Here is a 20,217-nt window from a genome sequence, read left to right as displayed (position 1 = left end):
GTACGCTTTTATTAGCTTCAGATGTATGTATGTTAGTATGTAACTGAATCTTTGAACATGATTTTGAACCCCTTCAAAACGTCGGATTAGCTCGAAGTTTGGTATACTTATTAAGGACCGATGACAATGCAATATTAAAAAAAAAAAAATTGAATTAATTGAAATTGAATTAAAAAATGAAAAATAAATAAAAGTTTAAAAAAACTAACATACTACGCTTTTATAGAAAATTCAACTAAAAAATAGAAAATAAATTTGAATTAAAAATAGTGTAAGAAAAAAATATGATTTTATTGTAAAAAAGCGTGAGGTACATGGTATCAGTAGTTATATATATTTTATGAACAGATATGAGTAGAAGGGTTATTTTGATAATATCCTGAAAAGCACCCCACGCTTTTTTACAAATAAAACATTTTTTCTTACACTATTTTTAATTCAAATTATTAAAATGTATTTTCTATTTTTTAGTTGGATTTTCTATAAAAGCGTATTTTGTTAGTTTTTTTAAACTATTATTTATTTATTAGGTATACCTAATCTATTTTTCGATGTGCTCTTTGTAAATACGCGAATTTGAATATCACGATTTCTATGCTCAACCGTCTGGTAAATTTCACTGTTGTCCGAGGACCGATACAGGATGTGCACTACAATGTTTTTACAATGACACTTGAAAGCTAATTTCAATAAACTGGCATAGATATTTTTTATTGCTTAGATGGGTGGACGAGCTCACAGCCCACCTGGTGTTAAGTGGTTACTGGAGCCCATAGACATCTACGACGTAAATGCGCCACCCACCTTGAGATATAAGTTCTAAGGTATCAGTATACTTACAACGGCTGCCCCACCCTTCAAGCCGAAACGCATTACTGCTTCACGGCAGAAAGAGGCAGGGTGGTGGTACCTACCCGCGTGGACTCACAAGAGGTCTTACCACCAGTGATTACAGAAATTATAAATTTTGCGGGTTTTTTATTTTTATTACACGATGTTATTCCTTCACCGTGGAAGTCAATCGTGAACATTTGGTAAGTACGTATTTCATTAGAAAAATTGGTACTCGCCTGCGGGATTCGAACACCGTTGCATCGCTACATACGAATGCGCCGGACGTCTTATCCTTTAGGCCACGACGACTTCAAATTCTCTATTACACATATTAAAGTAGTATATTTTGCGGTAGGTAGCCACTTGTCAGTGCCCCTGGCATTGCTGAGGATCCATGAGCGACGTTAACCACTCATCATCAATCTGGCTGTATGGTCTCTCTCGTCTGCAAAGCCAATAAAAAATTACTTCCCATTGCATAAAAAAAACCTCATTTTTTTTTAATTATCTACTATTTTTACTGACGACATCGCAAAACAGTTATACACAATTATTTGTGAGCTTTGAAAGCATCCCAAGTTCTGAATAAAAACGTAGCAAGCATTTTTAATCTCATTTCAATCTGTCATAAGTGTCAAATGTCCTCTTGTGCCTAGCGAGACAAGATGGCGACTGATATGCAAATGATTTTCATTCATATCATTTTAATGGGTCGGCCATTATCAATTTTGAGCCTTCGACGCTTACATGTTGGCGCATAATCATTGTGAATTTGTAAATGATTTAGTTTATTTATGTTTTATTACAAAGAAACTTTTCAAATTGATACAATGTATAATATAAACTGTATTCCAATTACGAAGTCCCTTTTGAGATACGTCTTAGAACCTAATTTTTCACGTTTCGTATAATTTTAAATAATAAAAATTTTTTGTTCATGGTCCTAAATCATCGTTTAAAAAATACACAATCAAACCTAAATCATTATACAATTAATTGAGGGCGTCAGCGTAAAAGTGGCGTAGCCCACAATTTTTCATATTCGTGCTTGTATATTGTAATTTATTTAAAACATAATAAATTTTGGTGCAAAAACGGTTTATCCCTATTTTCACACATAGATAACAGATGGCTTTGTAAACATTATTTTTTCGTTAATTTTCTTTGGCTACGAAGCCATGTAAAAGTAAACTAGAGGATGATTTGATAAATTGTGTTTTTTAGAAAATATATTTAAATACGAATTACATATTGATATTATATTATATTGTTTGTTATTTTCTTTCAATAAAAAAATAGCTTTATGTTTAAGTTGATTATCGATAAAGTTTATTATTGAAAACACGAATGAAACAACATTTTCTAAAAATAAATCGTAGCTAGATCGATTTATCGCCCCCGAAATTCCCTGTATACTAAATTTTATGAAAATCGTTGGAGCCGTTTCCGAGATTCAGATTATATTATTATAAATATACCTAGTCTTGTCATAAATACTGAGACAAAGGAAAAAAAATTATGTTGCAAATAACATTTATTACTTTTACAGTGTGTTAGTTTAATACATAAATATAAAACAAATTAAAGTATAAAAAGCTTATTCGAAGTGGTCTCCATTGGCTGCAATATAGTTCTTTAAACGTTGAGGCCAGTTATCAATAGAAGCACGCACTCTTTCCATGGGAAAATTTTTCACTGCCAATCGTACGGATTGTTTTAGGGACTCCAAATTATCATGGCGTTTAGACCAAGCCGTACTCTTTAAAACTGACCATAAATCATAATCCAGCGGATGAAGATCGGGACTAGACGACGGCCAATCTTCAGCTCTGATGAAGTCCGAAACGTTCGTTTCCAACCAAGACTGCGTAGACCGAGCTTTATAACCTGGCGCCGAGTCTTGCTGGAAGGACCATTCTTGATTATTGAACATGGTGTTGTTAAGGGGCTTGATACACTCGTGCCATGTTTTGATACCTTTTTCACAAAAGTATGGCTCAGTCACTCCTTCATAGCTAATACCCCACCAATCCATCACTGAAGTCGGATAGTGCCCACGTTGCACTCTGTCGACTAATTGGGAAGCTTCCTTAGAGCTTTGAGCATAAATACGGTCATTTTGTTTGTTAAAATGTTGCTGAATTGTAAAAAATTTCTCATCCGTAAACATAATTTTTCTATGACCTCCCTTTACGTACCACTTCAGTAGTTGTTTCGATTTTACCACCCTTTTCTCTTTTAAATTATCAGTTAAGAAATGACCAGTACGTCTCTTATAGACTGCAAGTCCTAAGTCATCTTTTAAAATACGCGACATGGTTCTAGGTGCTATCTTCATCTCCCGAGATAAAATCTTTTGCTTTCGGACAGGATTTCTTCGAATTCTTTCCCTTACTGCTTTGACCACCTTTTTCATACGAACATTTCGTGGACGGCCAGATCTTTTTCTGTCACAAACAGAGGAGGTCTCATTGCACCAAAATGAGAAAACTCAATGAGCAATCATATAAAAATGACAGATTCCAAATTCAAATGTAATATTTTGTTTATTTTTAATTGTAACAGTATTTATGGCCAGTGTGAATTGCTCGTTTAAAAATATAAGATTCATACCTCATTATCTCCATACTGACTATGGTAAGCTTAGGTCACTTTTACACTGACGGCCTCAATTCACACACACAACAATATAATAATGACATCTGTCAAATGGGACTTCGTAATTGAAATAGAGTTTAAGTATATTTCATACGCACGTCTTGCATTCTGTATTAGCAGGAAATCCTCTTCCTCCTCGATAACCCTCAATGCTGGGTCTTGGCTTCATGAGGTTTTCTTGGAAAAATACAAATGATGGGGTCCCGCATCCTTCCACGGCAATGCTTTTGGAAGAGATTTAGTTCTTCGACGCCGCTGAAGCCTTATTGGGGTCCGGCTAATTAACCGCCATCAGACATTCGTCGTTGACTGCTTTACTGTGGAAAAGTCGAACTCATTACTAGCGGTAGGACCTCTTGTGAGTCCGCGCGGGTGGGTACCACCACCCTGCCTATTTCTGCCGTGAAGCAGTGATGCGTTTCGGTTTGAAGGGCGGGGCAGCCGTTGTAACTATACTGAGATCTTAGAACTTATATCTCAAGGTGGTTGGCGGCATTTACGTTGTGGATGTCTATGGGATCTAGTAACCACTTAACACCAAGTGGGCTGTGTGAGCTCGTCCATACATATAAGCAATAAAACAAAAACAACCCTTCTCTTATCTCATCCGGGCTTGAGACCGGCATTTGCAGAGTTAGCAGGAAATAAAGTACTTAAATATTCAGCGAAGAATTCTTTCTCTCTCTCTCTCTCTCTCGACAACGTTTCTGTCGCGAAGCTCTCACGGGTAAGCTCCACAGTCCAACCTTTAGAATTAGTCGTAAAATGCGATTTAGACTAGATGACCTGACACGTCTCCATTTTGGCGGTTTTTCCAATCAAAGAGTTTCCATCCGCAAAAAGATCGATTTTGACAACCTATCAAGAAACTAAGCCAAGCAAACTGCTTCGTGAATATAGTTTCGATTGAGCGGAGTAAAATGTCCCTTCGGAACAAGGTGACACTTTACAAAACTTGCATAAGGCCCGTCATGACTTACGCGAGTGTGGTGTTCGCTCACGCGGCCCGCACACTCATAGACACCCTTCAATCTCTACAATCCCGCTTTTGCAGGTTAGCCGTCGGAGCTCCGTGGTTCGTGAGGAACGTTGACCTACACGACGACCTGGGCCTCGAATCTATACCGAAATACATGAAGTCAGCGTCGGAACGGTACTTCGATAAGCTATGCGTCATGATAATCGCCTTATCGTAGCCGCCGCTGACTACTCCCCGAATCCTGATCATGCAGGAGCCAGTCACCGTCGACGCCCTAGACACGTCCTTACGGATCCCTCAGATCCAATAACCTTTGCACTAGACGCCTTCAGCTCTAGGAGCAGGCTTAGGGACCTCGGTAACCGTACTCGTCGAACTCGACAAAGAGTTCGCCGTGCAACCTAACCCATGAATCAGCTCGCTGAGTTTCTCGCCGGATCTTCTCAGCGGGTCGCGATTCCGATCCGGTAGTAGATTCATTCGCGAAGCAGCTACTCTTGAGTTGTTAGGTCTCCTTCGGAGGCGCTCGGGTAGCTGTTAGCAAATCCCACCCCTCCTGGCTGAGCCTTTGCTCGCCCACCTGTCCTGGTGAAACTGGAAAGGCCTCCGGGCCACCAGTAATCCTTCAATCATAAAAAAAAAAAGAAAAAAGTTTCGATTGATTATCTATAACGCCGCCATAAATATTAAAGCTTTGTAGTCGTCGTGGCCTAAAAGATAAGACGTCCGGTGTATTCGTGTTGAGCGATGCATCGATGTTCGAATCTCAGACGGTTACTAATTTTCTAATGAAATACGTACTTAACAAAGGTTCACGATTGACTTCCACGGTGAAGGAATAACATCGTGTAATAAAAATGAAACCTGCAAAATTATAATTTGCGTAATTACTGGTGGTAGGACCTCTTGTGAGTCCGCGTGGGGGGGTACCACCACCCCGCCTATTTCAGCCGTGAAGCAGTAATGCGTTTCGGTTTGGAGGGTGGGGCAGCCGTTGTAACTATACTGAGACCTTAGAACGTATAACTCAAGGTGGGTGGCGCATTTACGTTGTAGATGTCTAGGGGCTCCAGTAACCACCTAACACCAAGTGAACTCGTCCACCCATCTAAGCAATAAAAAAAAATGCTAACTTCCGAATTAGTAATTACGAAATTCCTTTGCTTGTGTATACTTTTAAAAAATCGAATTGGTAAAAGAAAAAGCAAAAATATTCAACATAAAAAACATCAATTGAGAGATAGCGCGGTTTCGACAATACTTCTTTGTTACACAATATCAAAACAGATAACATATAAATTAAATACAATGCGATTTTGACGTAATCTGTCAAGAATACGGGCCCGTTGTCTGTTCCCGCTTTTGCGTGCTGTCAATATAACTATTATGTTGGTGTACCTGTTGTATTTTTTTTTTTTTTTTTACGGAAACGGACATTACCTCGTGGTGTTCCACCTCAGTTTGAATTCGAACCTGTTCGTGTGAAGATAATTTTTTTCGTGTTGTGCAGTGTGGACTAAGGGAATCAATTTTGTTTTTTTTTTTTTTTTAATTAAATGAAAAAATGAAATACCCCTTTAAGGAATTGTTCAGTGAATGTTGTTCTGTTTTCGATATGGATTTTCGTAAGTGCTTTTTTTATTTGTGAATGTTTGCCTGAAAAGTTGTGAAATTGTTATATTATGATTGCTATGGACGTTAGGAAATACATTCGCGCGTTGTACAAGTATGACTAGCGACGCTATTTCGGACAAATAAACTTTTAAAATTCAATGTCACCGGTAATGGAATCACCACTGAAGTTTTCCACATCATCATTAACCATCAAACGACGCGCCCCTAAACATGTATTTAAAGACAAAATAGTTAAAAATCGATCCATCGCGATCACGTAATAGTTTTCCGCCATTTCTAACAAACAAAATAAATCTATACTAATATATAAATTTACAGTGATTTTTACGGATGTTCCGTTATAACTACTGAACCATGCATCCGATTGACTTGAAACTTGGTATTAGGCTAATATTTATATGAGTGTTGGACTCCCTACACCAGTTACGGGGGCGTTAATGATGAGAATCTTTGTGAGGGTGAGAAATAATAATGATAATTTTAAATGCCCAGTGAAGCGGACGGGTACAGCTAGTAGTTCTTTAACTCTAGTTTAATATATCCTTTTCATTCTTAATGTATCCTTTTCATTCTAAATTTTATCTATTACTAAAGTAATTAGCATCTTAGCCGACCATGACCTAACTCCACGCATCCAAATGTCCAATGCCCAGTCTAACTTAGATTGCCATATTAATGATGATACAACAATCCGAATTGGCTGGAAACAGAATGATTACAGACGCACAAATCAAGTCAATACAGTAGGCGCTTAATAAAAATATCAAATGTTTCTGTGGAAACATTTTTATCATTCCACCGAACGACGAGCCAGAGCCGATTACAACTATAAAAAATAAAAAAAAATAAAACACCAAAAAGGTTTCAACATTTCGCTGTCCTTACCTAACCTATATACATACTAAAGTGACGTAATCTGTAATCAAACGTTTTTGTAATTTTATTTTCGTGATTACATTACAAACGTGTGTATAATGCAACTCATTAGCTGCCGCGCTTTAAGTTCTAGGAACATTTTCTGTGTTCTGGTGGTAGGACCTATTGTACGTCCGCACGGGTAGGTACCACCGCCCTGCCTATTTCTGCCGTGAAGCAGTAATGCGTTTCGGTTTGAAGGGTAGGGCAGCCGTTGTAACTATACTGAGACCTTAGAGCTTACATCTCAAAGTGGGTGGCGCGTTTACGTTGTAGATGTCTATGGGCTCCAGTAACCACTTAGCACTAGGTGCGCTGTGAGCTCGCCCACCCATCCAAGCAATAAAAAAAAACATTTTCTTTTTCAATGTTAAATCTTTGGTGCTGTCCACGGTCAAAACCGGTGTTGCTGTAAAATATATGTGAGCTCTCGTAGCTCCGTTGCCATTCACTCGAAAGTCTAAATAGCTTTACCATTATGGAGGGTAGAAGTAAGGAGCGCCATCTTGTATAGGGGACAAGTTGAAAAAGTGTCCACTTGTAAATAGCGTGTTATTGTTGGAAGACTCACCGAAGGAAAGAAGGAAAGAAGGAAGGAAGCAGAAATGATATGAATATAGCAGTTTTAAACAGAGTTAAGCCCACCGGTCATCGTTCTCGTCGAACCCGTCGCTTGCGACGAAGGGCTCGGCGAGTAACTATACTTGAGACCTTAGAACTTATATCTTAAGATGGGTGGCGCATTTACGTTGTAGATGTCTATGGGCTCCAGTTACCACTTAACACCAAGTGGGCTGTGAGATCGTCCACCCATCTAAGCAATAAAAAAAAATTTAGCCCACAGACACAGTCCACTGAGTTTCTCGCCAGATCTTCTCAGTGGGTCGCGTTTACGATCCGGTGGTAGATTCAGCAAAGCACTGCTCTTGCTAGGGTTATTGTTAGCAAATTCTCTCAGGTTGAGCCCGTTAGCTCACCTACTAATTCGGCAACTCTAGAATAACTCGTATAGAATAACCAAGCGACGGGTTCGACGCGAAGGATGACCGGTGCTTGAAGTACCTAAAAGCACCGTTAGTGGATCGCGAGGATCCGTAATGACGTGTTTTGGGCGACGTCGACTACTTTCCATTCTTTCTTCAGGATCGGGAATGTAGTTTTTGTTATGATTGAATGATTACTGGTGGCCCGGAGGCCTTTCCAGCTTCACCAGGACAGGTGGGTGAGCAAAGGCTCAGCCAGGAGGGGTGGGATTTGCTAACAACCGCCCGAGCGCCTCCGAAGGAGACGTAACAACTCAAGAGCAATTGCTTCGCGAATGAATCTACTACCGGATCGGAATCGCGACCCGCTGAGAAGATCCGGCGAGAAACTCAGCGGGCTGATGCATGGGTTAGGCTGCACGTCGACCTCTTTGTCGAGTTCGACGAGTACGGTTACCGGGGTTCCTCAGCCTGCTCCTAGTGCTAGAGCTGAAGGTATCTAATGCAAGAGTTATTGGATCTGATGGATCCGTAAGGACGTGTCTAGGGCGACGACGGTGACTTGCGTGATCAGGATTCGGAGAATGTAGTTGCCGGAGGCCACGATGAGAGGGTTCTCGTGTCGTGCCGCTTTATCGAAATGGTCATACTAAGGTACCTGGCCTTTCCGTCTCTTTCATATCAAGCGCATCTAACCTTAAAGTATTAATATCGAAATACTACAAAAATTACAATACCTCAATTACATGTTTTGGCGTTTACCGATAACAAGAATTTTCAATTAATTCACTTCAGTTTTAAAGGTGCGAAATATAATTATATCGAGAGGTTACTGGTGGTAGGACGTCTTGTGAGTCCGCACGGGTAGGTACCACCGCCCTGCCTATTTCTGCCGTGAAGCAGTAATGCGTTTCGGTTTGAAGGGCGGGGCAGCCGTTGTAACTATACCTGAGACCTTAGAACTTATATCTCAAGGTGGGTGGCGCATTTACGTTGTGGGTGTCTACGGGCTCCAGTAACCACTTAACACCAGGTGGGCTGTGAGATCGTCCACCCATCTAAGCAATTAAAAAAAAAAAAAAACTGCCTCTCGCTAACCTAACACAGTGGCTGGTATTGTGGCGGTTACTCAGTTAACATTATTTCATTATTTATTGTATATTAGTTCTTTTATTAATTTTAATTTTATATTAGTAGTTGACAATTTTGAATGTGTGTGAATGAGGATATGAGAGAGAGTGTTGAGATGACGGCTGATAGAAGAGAATGGAAGAGAAAAATTAGCTGCGCCGACCCCACCTAGTGGGATAAGGTGGAGAAAAAGAAGATTAGTAGTTGACAATTTTAATTTTAATAATTTTGATACGGTTTCATTTGATTTAGTTTCATTTTTGTTTGTTTTTGTTTTTTTAGTCATTCTGATAAATTGTATTTTTTTATTTTATTGTATTTTGATTTAGATGTTATGTAATTTGTATATGAAACTAGCGGACCCGGCGAACTTTCTTCCGCCACACACTTTGTGTTAAACACGCTTCAAAATTCAACAAACAAACACAACTTCAAAATTCTACTTTAATTAACCATAGAATATATTATGTTTAGCTGTCAGTTGCGTTTTGTTATTGCATATCAGTTGCGTTTTGTTATACCACGTTTTATGTCACGTCCCACGGGAACGTGATAAAAAGTATCCTATGTCCTTCTCCTGGTTCTAAGCTACCTCCTCACCAATTTTCAGCCAAATAGGTTCAGCCGTTCTTGAGTTATAAATAGTGTAACTAACACGACTTTCTTTTATATATATAGGTTTTATGGGCTTGAGTTGCCTGAAATAAAAGCATTTCATTTCATAATTAGGAAAAAAATTCGTAACAAAAAAATAATTCTTCAGCTTTTGAATTGAATGAAGTAAACTTAATTGAAGTTCGATTAAAAACGTCGAACTGTTGATGCTAAAACCAGATGAAACGGAGAGAGAGAGAGAGAGAGAGAGAGAGAGAGAGAGAGAGAGAGAGAGAGAGAGAGAGTATTCTTTATTGTACACCAAAAAACAATAAGAGCGATCTCTCCCAGACAGCCATCAGCATCAGGTGGACAAGAATCATTTGGAAACGAACTACGCGCGGTGTACCAATCCAGTGAAATACATATACATATATACCTTTAATTACAAAGATAAATGTCGCGTTGTAAGCGAAATATCTAGGAGAAAAAAAAATTGTAGTTTTAATTCGGTCCACAGCTCGCGAATGTCCAGGAAGAAAATACTTGAAAATTTTTAGTTTTTTTAAGCCGAACTATCGTCAAACGCATTACCTAAGTTTTTAAAAAAAAGTTTTATTGACCTACAGTACAAGTAACCTCATCCCTAACTCCATTACGTCAGAGATTTCAGCGTTTCTCGTCTAAATAAGCATAATATAATAAAAAAAATATGTAGTAAAAAAACATAGACAATACACAAACATAATAATAACAAAAAAAGGCGCGTAAAATACCAAGAAGGTTGCAATTTTCATGACACCTAAGTAAATTGAATTTGCAGTGCACTGGCTTTATTGGCGGCATTACAATAACTTCGAGTAATAATTTCGAAAATAGAACATTGCGTTCGATTCGCAGCTCTTACGGCCCGTAATGCGCACAATAGATTTTGTTTACTACGTCTGCTTCGAAATTCGAATGTAACATTATTTTCTTAGGCTGGCCGCACGCGATAAGCTTTGGATGATGTCACCGGTTATGGAATGACTCACCGTGCTTGCTTTTGTTCAGTGTTCTACGTTGCTTACTGTTTGAGAATCGTACTTTTAGAGTATATTATGCATCTTTATTATCTAAAACCAATCTTAGTGCTCAATTCGTTTAAGTTTAAATTTACAAAAAAAAAACGTGTGGCACTCGGGAACTGCTGCGGAAAAGCTATTGCATAGCATTTTTTATCAATTAATGCAATTATAATTAGACAATGATAATAACTGTCCCCTTCACACTCATAAGCTAGACCGCGCGAGAGAGAGATGGGCAGATTTTTCATGATGCGCATGCAATTTGACGTCACGCCACGCGCTTATTCACAAACACTACACAAGTGCAACGTATGAATGTGTTGAACGCGGGCTACATGGTAGGCGGAGTAAGGGGTGTAAGGTTTTTTTCGTTACGGAATTTCATGATTCGGTCGCCGCGCTCAAGGCCCACGATAAAAGCTATGCAATAGCTAAAAAATTATATGAGGCATAGACCTACGTATAGATCAAGCCGCGATAAAACCTAAAAAAAAACTGACTAACGACAATCAAAATTTTATTCAGTAAAAAATTTGCAAGTCAATATTGAAAGCGCGAAGGAGCCCTGCGCTAAGTCGACAAGGTAATTTGTAATTCCGCGCTTGAATAATTCATAGTGCCGCTGTTGTTTTCCCGCCCAAAGTTCACATTCCAACATGGCCGACGGTCGGAGGTGGAATTTTCTAGACGCAAAATATTATGCAATGTTTTTTTTTATATTTTTCAATCAAGTTGTGTATCTAATTTATCTGACAAATTTAAATGAACATTTCATTGGTATGGGGACGTCGAAACTTTACACCGTAATAATCAAAATATACTCTTTTGTTTAAAGGGTTAACGAGTGAATATTTAATAACCAACATTTTGTTTGGTAGTGTAATGTTTTTTCGATAAAGAGACCTTTCTATCTTACACAAGAGTTGTGAATAGGGGTTATTCTAGCTATGCGCGGAATGGTAGGTGAGCTCTATGGCTCAACCTGAGATAATTTGATAACACTAGCCCTAGCAAGAGCAGTGCTTCGCTGAATCTACCACCGGATCGGAATCGCGACCCACTGAGAAGATCCCAGGAAAAACTAAGTCACTTGGGTCTATTTAATTAAGTTACTCATCGAACTGTTCTTGGTATTCTAAGTGCTCAATAATATACACAAGTAATTCTTTAAGCATTTTCTCTATTTTAAATATAGTTATATTACAGCCCCTTCAAGAGTTTTCGGAACACGGAGACGTAGAATTATTGTTTTTTTTTTTTTTATTTATTGCTTAGATGGGTGGACGAGCTCACTTCGTGTTAAGTGGTTACTGGAGCCCATAGACATCTACAACGTAAATGCGCCACCCACCTTGAGATATAAGTTCTAAGATCTCAGTATAGTTACAACGGCTGCTCTACCCTTCAGACCGAAACGCATTACTGCTTCACGGCAGAAATAGGCAGGGCGGTGGTACCTACCCGCGCGGACTCACAAGAGTTCCTACCACCAGTAATTACGCAAAGTATAATTATGCGGGTTTGATTTTTATTACACGACTAGCTGACCCGGCAGACTTCGTAGTGCCCCAGTCGATAAATAAAAGACCGAAGCTTTTGTATAAAATAAACTTAAAACAAACAAAAGGAATCCGTCCGACGGAGGACACATCAAAGGAAAAACAAAATTGTTATTTTTAATTAATTCCGAGCATTTTCATATGTATCTACCTTTTAAACCTTCTCTGGACTTTCACAAATAATTCAAGACAAAAATTTGCCAAATCGGTCCAGCCGTTCTTGAGTTTTAGCGAGACTAACGAAAAGCAGTTCATTTTTATTTAAATAGATAGAAGATAGAAGATGTTATTCCTTCATCGAGGAAGTCAAACGTGAACATTTGTTGAGTACGTATTTCATTAGGAAAATTGGTACCCGCCTGCGGGATTCGAACACCGGTACATCGCTCGACATGAATGCACCGGACGTCTTATCCTTTGGGCCACGACGACATCCTCCTCCGATGCGTTCACACTACGGTCTACCAGACTCTTCATTCTCCTTTTCTTCATCAGCAGGCCGCAAGGAGCTGCGGCAGCTGTCGCAGGTCGCGGCAAACATCATGAAGGAGAAAAGCAAAAACGCGGCACGATCCAGGAGGGAAAAAGAGAACACAGAATTCTTGGAGCTGGCAAAGCTGCTGCCTCTGCCTTCCGCGATCACCTCGCAGCTGGACAAGGCCTCCGTTATAAGACTAACGACCAGCTACCTGAAGATGCGCCAGGTTTTTCCTGATGGTGAGTTTTCGGGTGGCAATTTTGCAACGTGTTCTCTTAGAAGCAATTTTTTCCCCTACCTTTACTAATAAGCCTTGAGGCTCAAACCGGAGGCGTTGCTGACACTGGCCCCAGCAAGAGCAGTGCTTCGCAGAATCTACCACCGGATCGGAAACGCGACCCACTGAGAAGATCCGGCGAGAAACTCAGTAGGCTTTATCTGTGGGTTAATTTACTCGCCGAGCCCTTCGTCGCAAGCGACGGGTTCTGCGAAGTCTTAGAAGCAAGTCTAGTATCCGCTCAGATGATTCACATAATTGTCTTACGTGACTATAAATATCAGTATACTGCTGGTGTAAAAGCTATTGTGACTGAAGCGACCAAACAATCTGAGTTAAGTCATGTTTTTTCAAAGGAAATAACGTACCAAACACGAGCGATTTCCACGATGTACCTAAGGTCGTGTGTTCTGGCTTAAAAGCTGAGACAATCGACTATATAATTGAGACGTCGGCAACCTCAAGACTGTCTCAAAGTGGTGTTCAGACCGTGATATCTATCTATGAACACTATTTTGGCAATCCTCTTCCACTTATTTTGTGTAATAAATGAAAGAGCGCTTTTTTTTGTTGCATTGATGGGTGGACCAGCTCACATCCTACCTGGTGTTAAGTAATTACCGGAGCCCCTAGACATCTACAACGTAAATGCCGCCACCCACCTAGAAATATGAGTTCTAAGGTCTCAGTATAGTTACAACGGCTGCCCCACCCTTCAAGCCGAAACGCGTTACTGCTTCACGGCGGAAATAGGCAGGGCGGTGGTACCTACCCGAGTGGACTCACAAGACGTCCTACCACCAGTAATCACGCAAATTAATTTTGCGGGTTTGATTTTTATTACACGATGTTGTTATTCCTTCACCGTGGATGTCAATCGTGAACGTTTATTAAGTACTTATGTCATTAGAAAAATTGGTACCCGCCTGCGGGATTCTCGTCGGCAGTAAAGGAAATCCGCTTTCGTCACCAGGCTTGGGAGACGCGTGGGGAGCGGCGCCACCACCACCACAGCCCCGGGAATTGTCGATACGAGAGCTCGGGTCGCATTTGCTCCAAACTTTGGACGGTTTTATATTCGTAGTGGCTCCCGATGGCAAAATTATGTACATCAGCGAAACTGCGTCAGTTCATCTTGGCTTGAGTCAGGTGAGTCGGTACCATTCTGGTAGGTATTAAAAGCTATCTATTGAAATATATATATATATATATCTATATCTATATCAATGCGTGAACTTTACAGTAGACTAATTTAAAGTTGAAATACCTGAAAAAAAATCTATTTTAACGAATCTAGCTGTAGGATTGAAATGAATATAATAGACCTAGAAATATATTTTTTTGCGCATCGAATATGGTTATTGCCTATCATTTATGTACAAAGCAGTTATTGTCGCTTAGTCACGTTTGCCTTTCTAGCGTCGATATATATATATTTATATCGAAAGATGAAAGGCTTGCGGGAGGCTTAAAAGACGAAAGGAAAGATCTTCCACCGAGCCGGTAATATTGCTCGGTAGACCGACGGTCCAAATGTTGTTGTTCGGAACTTGTATAAGTATATCGTCTTCTCGCATTAAAACTGTATAATCTCAAAACTTACTCATTTTACAGGAGAGTTTTTTAAAGGTTTAAGACATGTGATATTTTTAATATTAATAATCTTTGCAACATAATTTTTTTATTTTTTACCAGTTACATTATCTGTATTTTAAAGTAAGATAAAATTATGTATTAATTTTGTTCTTCTTCTTCTCTGTCGTTTCCTCATTACTGAGGGACGTGACCACCTTGGTCCAGTTTTTGCACCAGCTTCCTCCAATGCTGCCTGCATTCGGCCTGCTTAATGGCGCCCGGGACGCTGGTGTTTGTGGCCTCCTTGATAATGTCCGTCCACCTGGTTGGCAATCTTCCTCGACTTCTCTTTCCTTCCACGTGACCTACAACTATTAATTTTTCCAAGTTCTCAGGATTTTGTCGGGCCACGTGTCCGAAGTACTTGAGGAGACGCTGCATACAGATTGTAGATAGACGGGTCTTGACGTTTAGCTCATCGAGAATTAATTTTGTTAACAGTAGTCAAAATATTGGTTAACTAAAAAAAAAACTAAAACTAAACTACGCTCTTTTGACAGTATTTATGAAAAAAATACTGGCGATGATACCAAATGATTCCGCATATTAACTCAATTTCGAATATTTTTGGAAATTGTACACTTTAAAGGCTTCGTCAAACAGAACGCGTAATTAGCGCGCGTCAAAACGCTACACTATGACGCCGAGATGTGTTGTACTACTATGGTAACATACCGTAGTAGTACAATACATCTCGGCGTCATAGCGCGGCGTTAGTTTAGCGCTCTGACGCGCACTAAGTACGCGTTCTGTTTGACGAAGGCTTTAATGCGAAAAGACGATATGGGTGCTTATTTTGAAAATGTCATAGGTAAGATACAGGCATCTGTCAAATATATTGGGTTGTATGATGTTTACCCGCCACAGGCTATTTGGCTTAAGCGAAGCTCTTCCGATTTTACAGGAGATGAGCCATTTAAAGTTTAAAATTTCGAAAAAAATAAATCATAACAAAAAAAGTACTTTAGCTATTGGAATGGAGTAAAGTTAATTGAAGTTAAATTAAAAATATCGAACTGTTGACGCTGATACCGAATAAAAGGCACCTTTAATTACAAAGATAGATGTTGCGTTTTTTTCTTATTTTTTTTATTGCCTTCTAGGCAGACGAGCATACGGCCCACCTGATGGTCAGTGGTTACCGTCGGCCATGGACGACAGCAATGCCAGAGGCAGAGCCAAGCCGCTGCCTACCATTAAAAGCTGCTTAAACCAAGTAGCCTTACATCGCATATAATTTATTTCCTAAAGTGATTCTTGTTCACCTGATGGTTGTATGAAAGAGATCGCTCTTAGTGATAAGACCGCCCATTGTATTTTTTGTACTTCATATTTTGCGTCCTTATTTATTTTGGTACACAATAAAGCATACTCCTTCTCTACTACTTATTTAGTGTAATAAAGGAAAGAGCGCTTTTTTTTTATTGCATATATGGGTGGACGAGCTCGCGGCCCACCTGGTGTCAAGTGGTTACCGGAGCCCATAGACATCTACAACGTAAATGCGCCACCCACCTTGAGATATGAGTTCTAAGATCTCAGTATAGTTACAACGGCTGTCCCGCCCTTCAAACCGAAACGCATTACTGCTTCACGACAGAAATAGGCAGGGTGATGGTACCTACCCGTATGGACTCACAAGACTTCCTACCACCAGTAATTATGCAAATTATAATTTTGCGGGTTTGATTTTTATTACACGATTTCATTTTTATTTAGCCTCACAAAATAGGTACCAAATTTGTATTTCACGATTGATTTTCCTGTATATAGGTGGAACTGACCGGCAACTCTATATACGAGTACATCCACCAAGCAGACCACGAGGAGATGAATGCTGTACTGAGTCTCCACCATCCTCATTCATACCATGGACACCAGTATCCTTCAGTTGGGTAATGTCCGAAAGTTGTAATATGTCCTCCATCGCTTTGTTGGAGGATCTAACTCAAGACCACTATAGCCTTCTTAGATGAGGGTGAAGTCTGGAACCGCCACCGATTTGGTTTGTGAGGGCGTAGTCTGAAAGTGGAACACGTGGTTGCCTCGTGGCAATAATGGTCAGGTCTGTGGTGCTTAATTTTTTTTTATTGCTTAGATGGGTGGACGAGTTCACAGCCCACTTGGTTGTTAAGTGGTTACTGGAGCCCATAGACATCTACAACGTAAATGCGCCACCCACCTTGAGGTATAAGTTCTAAGGTCTCAAGTTTAGTTACGTTCGTCTTTTATTGTGTTTGTTACTTCTCAGGACCAGATTTGGAAATTGAAATTTCCCGAAAATTCAATTAGTTAGATCAATAACAAAATTACAGTTTTCGAAGCGAAGCGAGAGCGGATCGTTAGTGGAAAATAAAGTCTGAATCATCATGATGCTTTTGTGCACAGGTATCCGGTGGGAGGGACGTGGGGTCCGACAGTCGATGCGGAGTGCGAGAGAGCGTTCTTCATCAGAATGAAATGTGTGCTGGCGAAGAGGAACGCCGGCCTAACCACCTCAGGATACAAGGTACTTAAATGTCTTTCTATTTATTTATTTATTCGACTTCATGCACAAATGGCGGACTTAATGTCTGAGACATTCTCTTTTCCAGTCAACGAAGGGTGGTGTAGAGTGCTGTTGTAGGTGCATTACTTTTTGCGAAAATAACAGAATCTATAATAATCTATCTATATATACTTCTAGTCAGGTCATAAACTCTGTCACATGTTTAATGTAAAATAATTGAAACAAGTTTATTCATTATGTAACCATTCATATACCAAAATGAACTTAACAAAACATAGATTCTTATGACACTAAAGTTTATTCAAAATGACCTCCGTGATTTTGAATACAGGCCTTCAATCTGCGCGGCCAGTCGTCTATCGCAGCACGAACGAGGTCCATGTCAATATCGGCGGCTGCCTTAATCAAGGATGTCTTGAGTGACTCCAAATTGGGATGAGGCTTTGAGCACGCCTTTTCCTCCAAGTGTTGCCATATCTTGTAATCTAACGGATTCAAATTTTGACTGGAGGAGGGCCAGTCTTCGTGCCGGATGAAAACGATTTCACGCGCCGCCAGCCGGTCTTGTGTGCTCTTCGCTCTATGAGCTGGCGCCGAATCTTGTTCGAATATCCAGTGCCTGTTATTGAACATGGTATGAGAAACAGGTTCCACAAGGTTCGTCAGGACTGTATTTTGATACACAACTGCATTCGTTTTTACACCTTTCTCACAAAAATGTACCTCTGTTAAGCCCCAATAAGAAACTCCCAACCATACCATGAGCGAGGATGGAAAATGACCTCGTTGGACACGCGGAATACGGTTGCTCGCTTCTTCACTACTGTGTGCGTACACCTTATCATTTTGTTTGTTGTAGCTCTCTTCTACGGTAAAAATTTTTTCATCCGAAAAAAGAATTTCCCGTTATTTTTTTCCCGCGTACCGCTTCAACAAAGCGCGGCATCTCTTCAGTCTCAGGTCCATTAGACGAGCATTCAAACGATGTCCTGTTTTTCTTCGATATGCCCGAAGCCCTAAGTCTTCATTTAACACCCTTTTCACCGTGGTTCTGCTTAACCCCATCTGAAGGGCCAACAGTTTCTGCTTACGTTTGGGATTTCTTTGAATTCGCGCCTTCACAACTTTTATTACTGCTGGAGTCCTAACAGACCGAGGGCGACCACTTCTTGACCTGTCATCTACACTAGAGTCTTAATTGTATCGTTTGATGGTACGATAAACGAATCTTTTGGTTATATCCAAATTTTTCAGTATGTTAAAAATTTGAATTGGCGCGTAACCGCAACGATGCAACGCAATAACTGCAACACGGTCTTCTTTAAGCGTCCACTCCATGTTTATTATTATTATTATTAATACTTTATTTCAGTTTTTTTTTTAAAACCATAACATTTTGTTAGTAGTAATTACTTATATCTATGTTAGTGACTTAAAAAATCTAACACATAACTCTCATTATATATATACATTTTATACCATTACATTTTTTATTTTATTTTTTTCTCCTTCCAAGTGCCTACTGCAAAGGCTATTGATCAGCAGTCCCTCGATCTTGCTCGATATGATTCTCAAAAGACTGTTTAAAAATGAGTAAAATTCTTAAAGTATACAATTTTATTTACATGAACAATTCGAAATTCGAATTCAATAAACTTTTTTGTAGCCAGCATTCTAAAAGAAAAGTTTTTACTGTGTGACAATACTTATGACCTGACTAGTTATATATATAAAAATGAATTGCTGTTCGTTAGTCTCGCTAAACTCGAGAACGCCTGGACCAATTTGGCTAATTTTGGCCTTGAATTATTTGTAGAAGTCCAGAGAAGATTTAAAAGGTAGATAAATATGAAAATGCTCTGAATTAAATAAAAATAACAATTTTGTTTCTCCTTTGTTGTGTCCCCCGTCGGACGGATTCCTTTTGTTTGTTTTAAGTTTATTTTATACAAAATTTTAGGTATTTTATTTATCGATTAAGGCACGACGAAGTCTGCCGGGTCAGCTAGTATTATATACATATACAAACACACACACATGTCGTTCTTCAAACGAGGCTTGTGGAGAGTATTAAACGGTAGGCAGCGGCTTGGCTCTGCCTCTGGCATTGCTGAAGTCCATGGGCGACGGTAACTTTTGCTTTGAAAATCTGTGGTCAAATTCAGAATAGATTAATATTGTTTGTTTCTAATATTATTTGTCCGTAGTGTAGTCTTGGCGAAATCTGTGACGATAGAATCATAATAATGTTCCAACTTATAATAATAATATAAATTAACGGGCGATTAGTTTCATGTTTTTTTATGTGATATCTTCTTATGGAAGGGTAAAACGCTTCGTTACGTAACGCGCTACGGCGCCAGGCGTCCCTTTCTCTCTCTCCCTTTCTCTCTCTCCCTTTCTCTCTCTCAGCGTTACTGAGAACGTATGTAACTCTTAACTATTTATATATTTTTTTTCAATTTATCTTACAATTTTCCTTACATTATCATATTTAATATACATAAAATTTAAAAACAATTAATTAAATTTAGATTAGGTAGTTTAAGTTATCACTTCAGTTGGACGCATACGTTTTTTTTTCTATATCCTGTTGCTGCTGATCAAAATGTTAGAGCGAAATTATTGTATCATTATCAATACTTAACCCGTATGCAAATTTTCAAGTTGATCGGTCTTCTTCAAGTCTTTGGTAATTTCGTTACACGCAGCACAGTTTTTTGTATTATATTAATTTTTTATCGCCCTTGAAGGCAGACGAGTGCCCACCTGGTGGTGAATGGTTACCGTCGCCCGTGGACGTCAGCAAAGCTAGGGACAGAGGCAACCGTTAATGCTACACATACACACATACTAAATACATAGATATATAGCATCGTTGTATCTTCAGGAAATATCGGACATTTTACACCCTCACGCTAGACAAAATAAAATTTCCGTTACTATTGCTTCGACACACGTCA

General features: G+C 39.4%; 1 protein-coding gene across 2 annotated transcripts in view; it reads left to right on the top strand.

The window, feature by feature from the left end:
* sim (bHLH transcription factor single-minded) overlaps positions 1-20,217 on the top strand; it is a 92,625-nt gene that overhangs the window by 41,508 nt on the left and 30,900 nt on the right. Inside the window, exons 2-5 of one of the 2 annotated variants that reach the window (XM_089737970.1) lie at positions 12,854-13,072; positions 14,084-14,259; positions 16,519-16,640; positions 17,134-17,254. In XM_089737970.1, coding sequence (XP_089594096.1) covers positions 12,898-13,072; positions 14,084-14,259; positions 16,519-16,640; positions 17,134-17,254 — 594 coding nt within the window. In that variant the 5' untranslated portion in view covers positions 12,854-12,897. Of the gene's footprint in view, positions 1-12,850; positions 13,073-14,083; positions 14,260-16,518; positions 16,641-17,133; positions 17,255-20,217 lie in introns of both variants that reach the window. The other variant, XM_089737969.1, reaches the window with a different exon arrangement.

This window comes from Bombyx mandarina, chromosome 24 (genome assembly GCF_030267445.1).
Source record: "Bombyx mandarina strain Sakado chromosome 24, ASM3026744v2".
NCBI classification, from domain to species: Eukaryota; Metazoa; Arthropoda; class Insecta; order Lepidoptera; family Bombycidae; genus Bombyx; species Bombyx mandarina.
Note: the sequence above shows the minus strand (reverse complement) of the source record. Positions and strands in the feature narration are given on the sequence as shown.